This window comes from Eleutherodactylus coqui, chromosome 10 (genome assembly GCF_035609145.1).
Source record: "Eleutherodactylus coqui strain aEleCoq1 chromosome 10, aEleCoq1.hap1, whole genome shotgun sequence".
NCBI classification, from domain to species: Eukaryota; Metazoa; Chordata; class Amphibia; order Anura; family Eleutherodactylidae; genus Eleutherodactylus; species Eleutherodactylus coqui.
This window is the reverse complement of record NC_089846.1, coordinates 7,884,420-7,898,795: the sequence shown is the minus strand read 5'-3', so window position 1 is coordinate 7,898,795 and position 14,376 is coordinate 7,884,420. Positions and strand designations below refer to the sequence as shown.

The window sequence follows — 14,376 nt, the reverse complement described above, 5'->3', positions numbered from 1 at the left end:
CATCACACCATTTTCTCGCACGTGTGAAGGCGGCCTCAATCTGCCATTGGTTAATCAAGAATGTCTGACAGAAATGTGTGTTCAGTGTGTTATAACAATATAATGTAGACTTTTCTCCAGGTTGTTTGATAATCTGTAATATTTTATTCTCGTGTATGCCATCAGGTCTGCCGGATTATAGGGATGTGCACCGGGCCTCATGTATAGGCTCAGGCCTGAAAGAAAAGGCTCGCGGCTGGCGACCAATCAGATTCCACTTTACATTCTTCCAGTGCAGATTCTAAAATGAAACAAGTGCTGTGATTGGTTGCTAGGGGGCAACACATTATATCCTTAGTGATAACAGGTATAGGTGAGCCCCTATAGATCTATATAGTGAGGCTTTTCTCATATTAACCAGACGGCCTACTGGGAACCATCATGTGACTGGAAACTATAACATTTCGGCGCAGAAATTACGGAGGAACCTTTCTGCGGCGGAACTTTGTTTGCAGGTCTACGGACTGGAGGGCGGGTAGAAAGTGACGGACCCGGTGCCGCAGACATGGAGGGCTCCGGGGTTGTGTCTCTTCCCCGGCAGCAGAAGCCTATGGTGTGCGTGGAGTACCCGGGACTGGTGCAGGATGTGGGACGGATGCTGCGGACGCTCGGCGGGGAGGAGGGGGTGTCCAGGGTGAGGAGGCACCTGGGTGCGGTGTTACACTATTATAGTTCCCCCATGTTCCACCATATCGTGTGTTGAGTACTGTAATTGTGTGGGTGTATGTGTGTATATATATATATATGTATAGAGTACTGGAGTGCTATAGTTGTAGAATGCATCGTCTAAAGTAAGTAAGGAGGCATGCTGCTACTTGTAGTTCCGCCACAACACTCCTGAATGGATGGTTTCACATCTGCGCTCGGTGTTGTGCTTTTCTGTTCCGTTCGGGAAGCAGTAAAGGGGAATCCCCGCGGCCGAAGGACGGAACCGAGCAGCGCCGGACGGACCCCAATGCCTATAACGGGGTCCGTTCACGCTCCGCTAGCTGCCCGGCTTTTAGCATGCAGCCGCTTCCTGCCGGTATCGTGTGGCGGCTCTGCGGCGGACCCTGTGAGCGGACATCCGCCCTCCAGCGCCCTTCACATCAGCGTTACGCGTCGGTTTGTAATGGATCTGGTATAAAACTAAAGCGTAAGGCCGCGCTCGCACGGGGCGGATTCGCCGTGGTTTTTCCATTGAAGCTCTCCTCAGCATTTACAGCCGTGGTCCGGTGATGAGGTCATCCTCACGCTGCTGACAAAAACCACGCAAAACCCGGAAATCAACTAGATTTCGGATCCACAGTAAGTCGGTTACAGCCCGATGTGCGGCAGGTTCCACCTCTGTGCCGCCCGTGTGAACGCGGTCTACAGCCGTAATAAGACCGCAGTGATCAGCCTTAAGGACTGACGCCTTCCATCACATTGCAGGGCCAGAAGTCGCCGACAGCCGGATGAGGGGTGTATATTTTACTGTTCGCACTCCGGGGTCCGTATAACGGGTTGGAGAACGTATTACATTTTTGGGGAGGGCGAGATGTCCAGAAATTCCACCATTGTTTTGGGGGTTTCGATTTTATCGGCGTTCACCATTCGGTAAGAATAACCTGATAACGTTCTTATCTGATCGGCGTGATTACTGCCACACCGGGTTTAGAGAGGTTTTTTAGTTTTCGCTACTTTTGCAGAATAATAAAGTTTTTTTTTTAAGAAAACAGTTGACTGCATCGCCGCATTTTAAGATCCAGAACCTTTCTATTTCCCGGCAGCGGGGCTCTGCGGGGGCTCGGTTTTTTGTGAAAAGAGTTTATTGGTACCGGTTTGAGGTACACGAGACTCTTGGATTGTTTTTTTTTTTTTTTTTGTTGCATTTTTTTGGGAGGCGAACAAAAGAAAAATATCACTTCTGGCGTTAGTTTTTCAAGTTAGTTTTATGGCGCTCACCATGCAAGACAAATAACAAAACACGTTCATTGTCTGAGTCGCTACAAATGCGGCAATACTGATCATGTGCAGAATTTTATTATTTTTTTTACATTGTTCTTAGTGTCGCCTCCTAGTGGCAGCAGCTATACAAAGGCCTTGCTGTGCCCCTCCCCCAATAACACGGATGAGAAAAAAACCCATCCCCTTCACTTTAGTTTGCATCCGATCCATCCTGGTTCTGTTTTTTGGATGATTTTTGCTGCACTATTTCCATGCGCTGCCAGCGGAGGATGCAGAAGACAAGCGGGGTGTTATACAGCCGAGCGCTCCGTGCTGGGTATAGAGAACAGCGCTGGACCGCTGTGTTCTTCATACCCGGCCTGTCATCAGGGAGCGGGATGAAACAATAGTATCAGTTGTATCCCGCTGTGAATCCCTGATGTCAGCACGCTGAAAGACAACGATGAGTGACGGCAGAACGAAAACTGCACAATGTCAGCGCAGCTACACACAACGAGTATCGCTCAAAAGATGGCTTTTGAGCGAATTTTGAGTGATAATCGTTGTGTCTAAATGGGCCTTAATTGTCCGTTTTTGATGGATCAGTCAAACTTTTCTATCAACCCGTTAATGAGCACAATACGCCTTTTTTCTGTCTTCACTAATGGGCTTTACACCCGCACATACATCTTTAATAGGTGGTGGCTTCGTTTAATGCTAACAGCCAGGAATGGAAAAGCCTCAGATCTTGGCAGTTTAACCCCTTACATGCCAGAATTAATAGCAACTGCAGCATGTAAGCAGATGACAGGGTACGGGGGCTCTGTCATCCATCGGCATCCTGCAGTGTGATCACAAGGCACCAATAGGTTCCCGTGAGAGCTGGAAGCCTGACAAAGGCCTGCAAGTCTGCCATCTAGCTCCACCCATAAGGCCCCGCCTCCAGACGCCTCATAGGCTCATGTAATATGTTTAGTACATTGAACTACATAAGTAATGCATGAGGGAGTAAAAAAAATAAAAAAGATGAATAGAGTTGAAGGAAAAACATTTTAATTAAAAAAATTTTAAAAAATACACATTTCCCCCACAAAACCCGTAACCCACTTTTAATTGGATAATTTGAAGAGGTGGATTCCGCCCGCAAATCTTGCTGTAATTGACATACTCTGGATGCAAAATCTGATGGATTTTTGCACAGTTTTACGTGGATTTTTTTTTTTTTTTCTGCAGCACGACGATGACCTTTTGCAAACCTCATCACCTGACCATGTCCGTAAATTCTGTGGAGGGCTTGGATGGAAAATCCATGGCGAATCCACCCCGTGGGAGTGCGGCCTTATGCTTCCGTTTCTCATCAGTTTGCTTTAGTTTTATACCAGATCCATTGCAAACTGACACGTAACGCTGATGTGAAGGGCGGACACGCAATGTCTGTTAATGCGCCGTGTCCATGAGTCAAACGGTGCCCGGATTGGTGTCTGTGTGCTGCTTGATGCAAGTCTCACCCAAGTTTCTCTACTGTAGTACAACTCACGTTATGGCTGCGTACCCAGGGCTTGTATACCCCGCTTCCAGCAAGCTAATGCTCTGATTGGTTAATAGAGCATGGCATCAGCCAATGAAAGACAGTACTGGATTAACCAATCACAGCCATTCAATAATGTCATTCAATGAATGGATGTGATTGGTTAAAGGGGTTGTCCCGCGGCAGCAAGTGGGTCTATACACTTCTGTATGGCCATATTAATGCACTTTGTAATGTACATTGTGCATTAATTATGAGCCATACAGAAGTTATCAAAAGTTTTTCACTTACCTGCTCCGTTGCTAGCGTCCTCGTCTCCATGGTTGCCGTCTAATTTTCGCCGTCTAATGGCCAAATTAGACGCGCTTGCGCAGTCCGGGTCTTCTGCTTTCTCAATGGGGCTCTGTGTAGCTCCGCCCCGTCACGTACCGATTCCAGCCAATCAGGAGGCTGGAATCGGCAATGGACCGCACAGAAGCCCTGCGGTCCACCGAGGGAGAAGATGCCGGCGGCCATCTTCACCGGGTAAGTAAGAAGTCACCGGAGCGCGGGGATTCAGGTAAGCGCTGTCCGGTGTTCTTTTTTAACCCCTGCATCGGGGTTGTCTCGCGCCGAACGGGGGGGGGGGGGGGGTTGAAAAAAAAAAAAAACCCGTTTCGGCGAGGGACAACCCCTTTAATGGAGCACCGGCTCTCATTGGCTGACGTGGCGCTCCATTAACCAATCAGAGCATTAGCTTGCTGGAGGTGGAATATTTAAACCCCACTTACAGGAGGAACTGCTCTGTCTGCGTTCAGGAGAACATGGAAGCCTGCAGCAGTGACGGAGGCCAGCACGAGGGACACAAACGCCGGCTGCTAGGTAAGTATTATAAGACACTGTGCCTCTTTTGAGGCAAAAAGTAATATAAGACAGGGTCTTATATTTGTGGAAACGCTGTGTGTGTGTTTTCACTAACTGGTAATATTGTTCCTTCTTTTTGTTTTGTGTTGGTGTTGTTGCACTTCTTGTCCTTTATGAAGCATTTGTAAATGAGATATGTTGCACAGCCTGATGTCCATATGATGCTCTGGCAGGTATATGCTGACCCCGCAAAGAGGCTTGAGCTGTATTATAGGCCTAAGGACCCTTACTGCCACCCACTGTGTGCCAACCGCTTCCCCACCACCACCATGATCCTGAGGGTAAAGAAGAAGACTCGTAAGAAAAATTCTGGCGACCCGAACACAGAAAACCCGACTCAAGAGGGAACCATCAGCATGGAAATCCTGGGTGTAGTGGGCACGGTCTATAAGTTTCAAGGTCAGTGGTGTTCTTAATTTATCACAAAAGTGGAATTGTGATAATTTATGATTATTATTGGCATTGGTAAGTTTAGAAAATCTAATAATCCATTACATCTTACATATGTTACATTACTTATCCTGAGTTACATCCTGTATTATACTCCAGAGCTGCACTCGCTATACTGCTGGTGGAGTCACTGTGTACATACATTACTTATTCTGTACTGATCCTGAGTTACATCCTGTATTATACCCCAGAGCTGCACTCACTATTCTGCTGATAGTCACTGTGTACATACATTACTTATCCTGTACTGATCCTGTATTATACTCCAGAGCTGCACTCGCTATACTGCTGGTGGAGTCACTGTGTAAATACATTACTTATCATGTACTGATCATGAGTTACATCCCGTATTATACCCCAGAGCTGCACTCACTATTCTGCTGGGGGAGTCACTGTGTACATACATTACTTATCCTCTACTGATCCTGAGTTATATCCTGTATTATACTCCAGAGCTGCACTCGCTATACTGCTGGTGGAGTCACTGTGTAAATACATTACTTATCCTGTACTGACCCTGAGTTACATCCTGTATTATACTCCAGAGCTGCACTCACTATTCTGCTGGTGGAGTCACTGTGTACATACATTACTTATCCTGTACTGATCCTGAGTTACATCCTGTATTATACTCCAGAGCTGCACTCGCTATACTGCTGGTGGAGTCACTGTGTAAATACATTACTTATCATGTACTGATCATGAGTTACATCCCGTATTATACCCCAGAGCTGCACTCACTATTCTGCTGGGGGAGTCACTGTGTACATACATTACTTATCCTCTACTGACCCGGAGTTACATGCTGTATTATACTCCAGAGCTGCACTCACTATTCTGCTGGTGGAGTCACTGTGTAAATACATTACTTATCATGTACTGACCCTGAGTTACATCCTGTATTATACTCCAGAGCTGCACTCACTATTCTGCTGGTGGAGTCACTGTGTACATACATTACTTATCCTGTACTGATCCTGAGTTACATCCTGTATTATACTCCAGAGCTGCGCTCACTAATCTGCTGGTAGAGTCACTGTGTACTTACATTACTTATCCTGTACTGATGCTGAGTTACAGCCTGTATTATACTCCAGAGCTGCACTCACTATTCTGCTGGTGGAGTCACTGTGTACATACATTACTTATCATGTACTGCTCCTGAGTTGCATCCTGTATTATACCCCAGAGCTGCCTTATATTGTAGGAGTTACATCCTGTATTATACTCCAGAGCTGCGCTCACTAATCTGCTGGTGGAGTCACTGTGTACTTGCATTACTTATCCTGTACTGATCCTAAGTTACATCCTGCATTATCCTCCAGAGCCGCACTCACTATTCTGCTGGTGGAGTCACTGTGTACATACATTACTTATCCTGTACTGCTCCTGAGTTACATCCTGTATTATACTCCAGAGCTGCACTCACTATTCTGCTGGTGGAGTCACTGTGTACATATATTACTTATCCTGCACTGATCCTGAGTTACATCCTGTATTATACTCCAGAGCTGCACTCACTATTCTGCTGGTGGAGTCACTGTGTACATACATTACTTATCCTGTACTGCTCCTGAGTTACATCCTGTATTATACCCCAGAGCTGCACTCACTATTCTGCTGGTGGAGTCACTGTGTACATACATTACTTATCCTGTACTGCTCCTGAGTTACATCCTGTATTATACCCCAGAGCTGCACTCACTATTCTGCTGGTGGAGTCACTGTGTACATACATTACTTATCCTGTACTGCTCCTGAGTTACATCCTGTATTATACCCCAGAGCTGCACTCACTATTCTGCTGGTGGAGTCACTGTGTACATACATTACTTATCCTGTACTGATCCTGAGTTACATCCTGTATTATACCCCAGAGCTGCACTCACTATTCTGCTGGTGGAGTCACTGTGTACATACATTACTTATCCTGTACTGATCCTGAGTTACATCCTGTATTATACTCCAGAGCTGCACTCACTATTCTGCTGGTGGAGTCACTGTGTACATACATTACTTATCCTGTACTGATCCTGAGTTACATCCTGTATTATACCCCAGAGCTGCACTCACTATTCTGCTGGTGGAGTCACTGTGTACATACATTACTTATCCTGTACTGATCCTGAGTTACATCCTGTATTATACTCCAGAGCTGCACTCACTATTCTGCTGGTGGAGTCACTCTGTACATACATTACTTATCCTGTACTGATCCTGAGTTACATCCTGTATTATACCCCAGAGCTGCACTCACTATTCTGCTGGTGGAGTCACTGTGTACATACATTACTTATCCTGTACTGCTCCTGAGTTACATCCTGTATTATACCCCAGAGCTGCACTCACTATTCTGCTGGTGGAGTCACTGTGTACATACATTACTTATCCTGTACTGCTCCTGAGTTACATCCTGTATTATACCCCAGAGCTGCACTCACTATTCTGCTGGTGGAGTCACTGTGTACATACATTACTTATCCTGTACTGATCCTGAGTTACATCCTGTATTATACCCCAGAGCTGCACTCACTATTCTGCTGGTGGACTCACTGTGTACATATATTACTTATCCTGTACTGATCCTGAGTTACATCCTGTATTATACTCCAGAGCTGCACTCGCTATACTGCTGGTGGAGTCACTGTGTACATACATTACTTATCCTGTACTGATCCTGAGTTACATCCTGTATTATACTCCAGAGCTGCACTCACTATTCTGCTGGTGGAGTCACTCTGTACATACATTACTTATCCTGTACTGATCCTGAGTTACATCCTGTATTATACCCCAGAGCTGCACTCACTATTCTGCTGGTGGAGTCACTGTGTACATACATTACTTATCCTGTACTGATCCTGAGTTATATCCTTTTATTACATCAGCTTACCTTCAGCCCCTACATGTCCCACGATGCACATCATTAGTGCAAGCTTTGTGCAGTCAATTAATAAACAGGGAATTCTGTGAGATTTCAGCTCTGAAGCCTAAACTGTAGAATTGTGAATGCAAAATAGACATAAAGTGACTGAATTCATGACCTGTTCGCTTTCAGGAATGTCAGATTTTCAGTATTTGGCTTTCACCAACGGCTCGGATGGGCCTCGGACGTCCCTCTATGACAGAGTTTTACTCGAGAAGCCAGAAAAGGAGGAATACTTCCATCAGGACATCCCCCTTTACATCCCTCCACCCATCTTCTCTCGGCTGGATAACCCTGTGGATTACTACTATCGTCCTAACATCAATCACAGGTACAAGTCGTGACCAATGAGAAGCCTTAGCAGGTGCAATTACCTTTATAATACCGTAACACTATGTACCATTAAATTCCTTTAATCCGGCATCCTGTGGTCCACAAATTCTGGCAGTCCGTTGCAGAACTGCAAGGTAATCTGGAATCTAAGGGTGTGTTCACACAGTGTGTTTGATGGGGCTGAAAGAATCTCCATCACATCTGCACACCAAACACTCTGTTTTTAGGCATGTTATTTTGTATTTGATGCACATTTTGAAGTCTCATTGAGATCAAAGACAAAAGACGATGCGGGAAGCAAAAACTACCAACGTCAAGTCTTTTTTGTTCCCCGGCAATGTGTCTTTTAAATATGCATCAGGTTAAAAAACACGTCGTCAAGACAGGGACACAGCTTACCATTACAAATCAATGGGGCGGGTATTGTCGGCAAATTTTGGAATACGTAGAAAAATGTGACCCTACCCTTAGGGGATTTTTGGTGTATATTACGTGCCAAAATACACTGACTATACGCGTCGATGTGTAACGGGAATCTCGGTCACTGTTGACGCCGCATTTTCCCCCACGTGTATTTAAAATCCATGTCATGCGAGGAGAAAGAGTGACGTGTAAAGACTTTTTTTTAACCCTTTCCAATCCATTTATTTTTTTCTCATCCATTCTCCCCATCTCCAAATAAATTGGAGCTGGGAAGAAGGGATGAAAAAAACTAAATTGTCCCGTCACCCTCCTGATCTGCCAGAGTTCAGGAGGGTTCAGGTGGTCACTACACCGGGGGGGTCAGGCTCGGGGATCATGTGACAGATGGGGTCAGGTGACACCCGGTAGTCATGATCGCCGGGCGGAATGCGGAAGTAATACTTCTGCATTCTCCCTTCAGCCTTCTGGCTCGGCGTTCATGTGACAGCTGGGGGTCAGGTGACACCGGCGGTCGCATGATCGCCGGCCGGAATCTCTGTGCATTATATAGCGCTAATTGAGCGCTTTGTAATGTGTAAAGGAGAAGGCAGAAAGGGTTAAAAACCCTTTCTGCCTTCTCCTCGGCGGTCCTCGATGATGACCAGTGCAGGAGTGTATCTGCACCTGATGTGTCTGATGATCGGGTGCAGATGCACTCCTGCACTGCAGTGTCGGGCCTGTCTCGACATCGGAGCTGTGGAGGAAAATGATGTCGGGACAGGCCCAACATTGGATTGGAAAGGTTCTGTGTCAGTTTTTGCCATAGAAATCAATTAAACTTCAAAATAAACATCAAATGCAAAAACCGTGCGGGAAAACCGAGAGTTTGGGAAACTTCGGATGGCGGGATTAATCGTGGAATCTTCTGTATGAATTCCGCCTCTAAGAGCTGTGTCATTCTGCTGCAGTTTTTGCCTCCGGCCCTGGCCGGGCTTGTTTCTGCACCTGAATTCCGCACGCCTATTTTGCCATTTGACAGGACTAAACAGATGAGATCTGTGCCACAAACTGGGGCAGAATTTTGACGTTTTTAGAGGCGGAATTTGCCGCTGAAAATCCTGCTGCGATCCCGCTGTCTAAACATACCCTTCGTGTGGACTGAGCGTAGAGCAGTTATGAGTGACAGTAGTATAAGTCATATTGTCTCGTTTTACAACCCCCTACGTGCCCGTCCCAGCATGATGGGGATGGCAGTTATGCACCAACCTGAGAGCTTTTGGTTACAGCCGCTCATTGAAGCCGTCACCAGGAGGTTCTTGTGATACCCTAATAATACACCCACTGACCAGCCCCTTGAAGTGCTGAGTGTGGTTCTGTGGAGTCACATGACGTATCCCCTGACCCCTCACCGCCTGTCAGCTGCTCTGAAAAGAATCATGTGATGCAATCCGTGACTCCTGTTGCTAAGGAGGTCTGTGGTGTATTACATGATCCTCTTCAGAGCGGATGACTGGCGGAGAGAGATCTGATGGGGGATGTGATGTCATAGAACTCGCGGAGTGCTGTCTTTTCGACGTCTCCCCTTTGGCACTTTGAGGGGCCTGTGTAGTGATTACTAGAAAGATGCCCTTAAATAGTTCTACTAGCAGTTTAACCTTTTCCCTCCAGGTCTCGACAAACAAAGATGGCTGAACCCCTTCCACACGGGAAAAGTCTGTGTCAAAATCTGCACCAAAAGCCACACCACTGGTGTAGAGTAGGAGTCGGTGCGTATCCACAGCTGATTTCGGCATGTATAGCGCCCCCCACAGCTCTGAATATTTAGCACCGCCAGCACACCCTGTCACCCGGCAGCTGTTAGTGAGCGCCGCTGTTTAGGTGATGCCACTACATTCCAGGACCAGAGGATTTTTATTTTTCTTATTTTTATTGAAATGAACAGAAAATGGCCATTTTGGCATTTAACAGGAGTTCCCATGCTGGATCGGTAATGTAATACTTTATGGTACGGGATGTGTCGGATGTGGGGATAGCAGGTTTTTTTGTTCTTTATACTTTTTTTCATTATCTAAAGCATTGTGTAAGGGGAAAAAAACTCCTACATTTTTTTTTTTTCTATAAAATTGTTAGCTGCCATGGTTGGCAATGACGACTGCGGGGTTAAAGAGATTGTCTAGGCTTAAATAAACATGGCTGCTTTCTTCCAAACACTGCTCTATCCTTGTGCATAGGTTGTGTCTGCTATTGCTGCTCAGCTCCCATTCACTTCAATGGAACTGAGCTGCAATACCGCACACAACCCTATGGAAAATGGTGGCAGTGTGTTTGGAAGAAGGCAGACATGTTTTTTCTAACCCTTAGCAACCCCTTTAAATCGTGTAGAGGAGTGATTTATTTTATTTTTTTCTGAAAGTGGAGAAGACCCCCATGTGTGACAAGCAGAGAGCAAATGTACTCAGATTGATAAGGCAAGGCGGGGGAGGGGGCTGATAACATGAAGAATAGTCCTTATTACCCTCCCCTGGGACAAGAGGATAGACGTGAGAATCACTGATTATCTGTTGCCTGCCTCTGCAGACAGACTGAAGTGACAGCTGTAAATTCAGTATTCCCGTCCCCACTTCAAACAGCTGTAGCTCCAGTTGGTTGCACTGATAGAACTAGAGCTGTTTTGAAGTAGGACAAGCTCAGTTTGTCCAGAACGGTAATGTCTTCCTTTTCCTGTACAATGAACAGGGCTTGTTGTAAACCGCACAGTGTTAAATCGAGTGAATGGGGGTATGCCGCAGTTCTGTGCACGGTCGGTAGCGCTGCACAGCTCTCAAGCCTTGCTGCGGCTTCTTCGTTTTCAGATCTGGGTCCTGATGGAAGCCATGACTGCAAGTGACCCGCTAATGTCATCACAGCACACACAAGCCCTTCACAGGGGAGGTTTCACCTTACGGAATATCTAGTGGACTTACAGGAACTGTGTGATTTCTGTGCTTCCTGCTGGTTATGAAACTTCCAAGGCCGACTGATGAAAGCCCTGCCGTCGCTCCAGCAGCCGGATTGACTTGTTCTGCTGATAATGAGACCTATCTGTGGGTGCAGCTGGCTCTTTCTCACCCATTCGGGTCTCCGCCCCGCCGCCTTCTGCAAGTCTTCTGTTTTATTGCGTGATCGCTGCACAAAAGTGGAGGGCAGTGCCACCGCTGACCCCCAGCATCACAATCTACTTCACCAGCTGTGTGCCGGGCGGTTGTAGAACACTAGTGCATGCAAGCCCCTGTAGCTGCATAGCGCCATCTATTGTTCATGTTCAGCACTACACAATTCATATTCTCTCTTGTCTCTACAGGGACGGTTATCAGAATCCACATCTGTCCAGTGACAATCTGATTGGGTTAAGCAGGGCCCGCAGGCCCCATAATGCCATATTTGTCAACTTTGAAGATGGAGAGGTGCCCAGTGAGCCTCACCCAGCCGCCGTGAAGAACTGGAAGAAGTTGTGCACCAATCCTGTGGATAAGAAAGTAGAGCAGGAGATGAAGAGGGTATGTTCAACACAGCCAATAAATGAGATCAATATATATTGCCTGGCCCCCTTAATAGAGCCCCCGGGCCTTTCATGGTTGGCGCTTCTCTGTGACCCGCGAAGTATAAAATCACGTGACAAGTTTTCTGTGGATCAGTTTCAGTGTAAATCCACATTAGATGGGAGAAGCCAGCGATCGGAGCGACTTGCAACGAGGCCGGTCATCAGTGCTAGACTAGCCGGGGTCTCACTGCCAACCGCGGGGGGTTCTCTCATGTAACAGTGTGGAGAGTATACCCAAGAATGGCGAGGAAAACGCCCAGAGAAAGGGGATCCTGTGGACGGAGACAGCTCATCACTGAAAGGGGTCGGAGGAGGATGTCAGGAATCGTTCTGACCAACAGGCTGCACAGTCAGCTGAACACAACGCTGTTGATCCAATTATAGTATCTAAATGCACAGCTCGCCATTTCCTTAGAATGGATGGGCTATAATGGCAGGCGACCCGGTCCAGCACCATTGTGTCTAAGGCTATATATACACATGGGCATTTTTTTCAATCCTGAAAAATTGGACCGATTCTTTGTGAGATTTTTCACAATTTTTTTTGTCTGTCTGTGATCTTTCTGGCATGATTTTTATCCCTTTTGCATCATAAAAATAACACAAAATGGGCCAAATGATGCAATGAAAGTTTTTTTTTTTAAATAGTTACCATGGTTGCGTGTGATAAAAATGGATCGCGAACGCATCAAATGAGTGCAGTCTGTTTTTATAATTGCACCCATAGACTTGTATTGGCAATTTTCATCCGAAAATCGCAACAAAATAGGACATGCTGGGATGATTTTTTTTTTCTCTTTGCTTGGACTGTTCGATTAAAAAAATCGCATGTATGAATAAAACAACTTGTATTGTCGTCCAATTTTTGCTTTGAAAATCTGATGGAAAAATCGTTCATGTGAATATACCCTTAGAGAAACAGAAAGGCGAGGCTGCAGCGGGCGAAAGTGCGCAAAAATTGTATCGGTACACAGTGGAAAAACATCTCCTGGTCAGAAGGGTCCAGATTTCTGTTGCTGAAGGGAGGTCAGAATTTGGGCAAGCGGCAGAAATCGCTGACCCATTAGTACTACCATCTATAAGAAGCTTCCTGTCCGCAGGGGCCGATATTGCTGCAGAACAATTGCTACGCGAAGGAATTGCTGCGGTTCGGAAGTCTAACGTGCTATCAGATGGGGGAGTGGCCGATCTGTGTGTGCATGTGTGATACATGTATAGTACAGATTGTGTTGGTTTCTAGCTCTTATACCATCTATATGTATCGGTTTTTTTACAATATTGTTACTTTCCTTCTTCTTCAGCTCTTTAAGTGTCGTCCCATTTGGTCCCGGAATGCCATTAAAGCGAATATCAGCATCCATCCTGACAAGCTCAAGTTGTTGCTGCCTTACTTTGCCTACTACATGGTCAGTAGCGGAAATATATTTTGATTTTATCTGTATGATTTGGTAACCTGACTGCAGCTTTGAATGTGACTGGAGTATTAAAGCTGATGTCATTCTAAATGATAAGATACATAGAGTCAAACACACCAGCGGAAGGTGTTACAACCGGAAGGAATAGGTGGAATTTCATAAAGCCTGGTAGATCTGTACAGAGTCATACCCAGAATTAATGATGGCTCATTGGAATGAATCAGACAACGTTTATTACTGGTATCGGAAGTGGTGTGCCCACCGTGAGCCCCGGTACAGGTATCTGAAGTGGTGTGCCCACCATGAGCCCCGGTACGGGTATCGAAAGTAGTCTGCCCACCGTGAGCCCCGGTACGGGTATCTGAAGTGGTGTGCCCACCGTGAGCCCCGGTACGGGTATCTGAAGTGGTGTGCCCACCGTGAGCCCCGGTACGGGTATCTGAAGTGGTGTGCCCACCGTGAGCCCCGGTACGGGTATCTGAAGTGGTGTGCCCACCGTGAGCCCCGGTACGGGTATCTGAAGTGGTGTGCCCACCGTGAGCCCCGGTACGGGTATCGGAAGTGGTGTGCCCACCGTGAGCCCCGGTACGGGTATCGGAAGTGGTGTGCCCACCGTGAGCCCCGGTACGGGTATCGGAAGTGGTGTGCCCACCGTGAGCCCCGGTACGGGTATCGGAAGTGGTGTGCCCCCCGTGAGCGGCTATACACACTTGGATCCTTGCAGGCATTGAATCAAGAAGTGATCGGATCTCTTGTTGCGGTCTCCCCATGGCAGCATGACTTGTGCAGTCAGTTGTTATAGAGTTTGCGGTGGGTGGCCATGTGACATAATGCGTCTGCTTATAGCGCTCCAGACATGCTCTATTGGGTATAGGTCTGGGGACCGCGCTGG

General features: G+C 46.6%; 1 protein-coding gene across 1 annotated transcript in view; it reads left to right on the top strand.

Moving 5' to 3' along the window:
• Positions 1 to 333: 333 nt before the first annotated feature.
• GTF3C5 (general transcription factor IIIC subunit 5) overlaps positions 334 to 14,376 on the top strand; it is a 30,641-nt gene continuing 16,598 nt past the window's right edge. Inside the window, exons 1-5 of the mRNA XM_066580166.1 lie at positions 334 to 673; positions 4,552 to 4,777; positions 7,887 to 8,085; positions 11,830 to 12,025; positions 13,371 to 13,475. Coding sequence (XP_066436263.1) covers positions 545 to 673; positions 4,552 to 4,777; positions 7,887 to 8,085; positions 11,830 to 12,025; positions 13,371 to 13,475 — 855 coding nt within the window. The 5' untranslated portion in view covers positions 334 to 544. The remainder of the gene's footprint in view (positions 674 to 4,551; positions 4,778 to 7,886; positions 8,086 to 11,829; positions 12,026 to 13,370; positions 13,476 to 14,376) is intronic.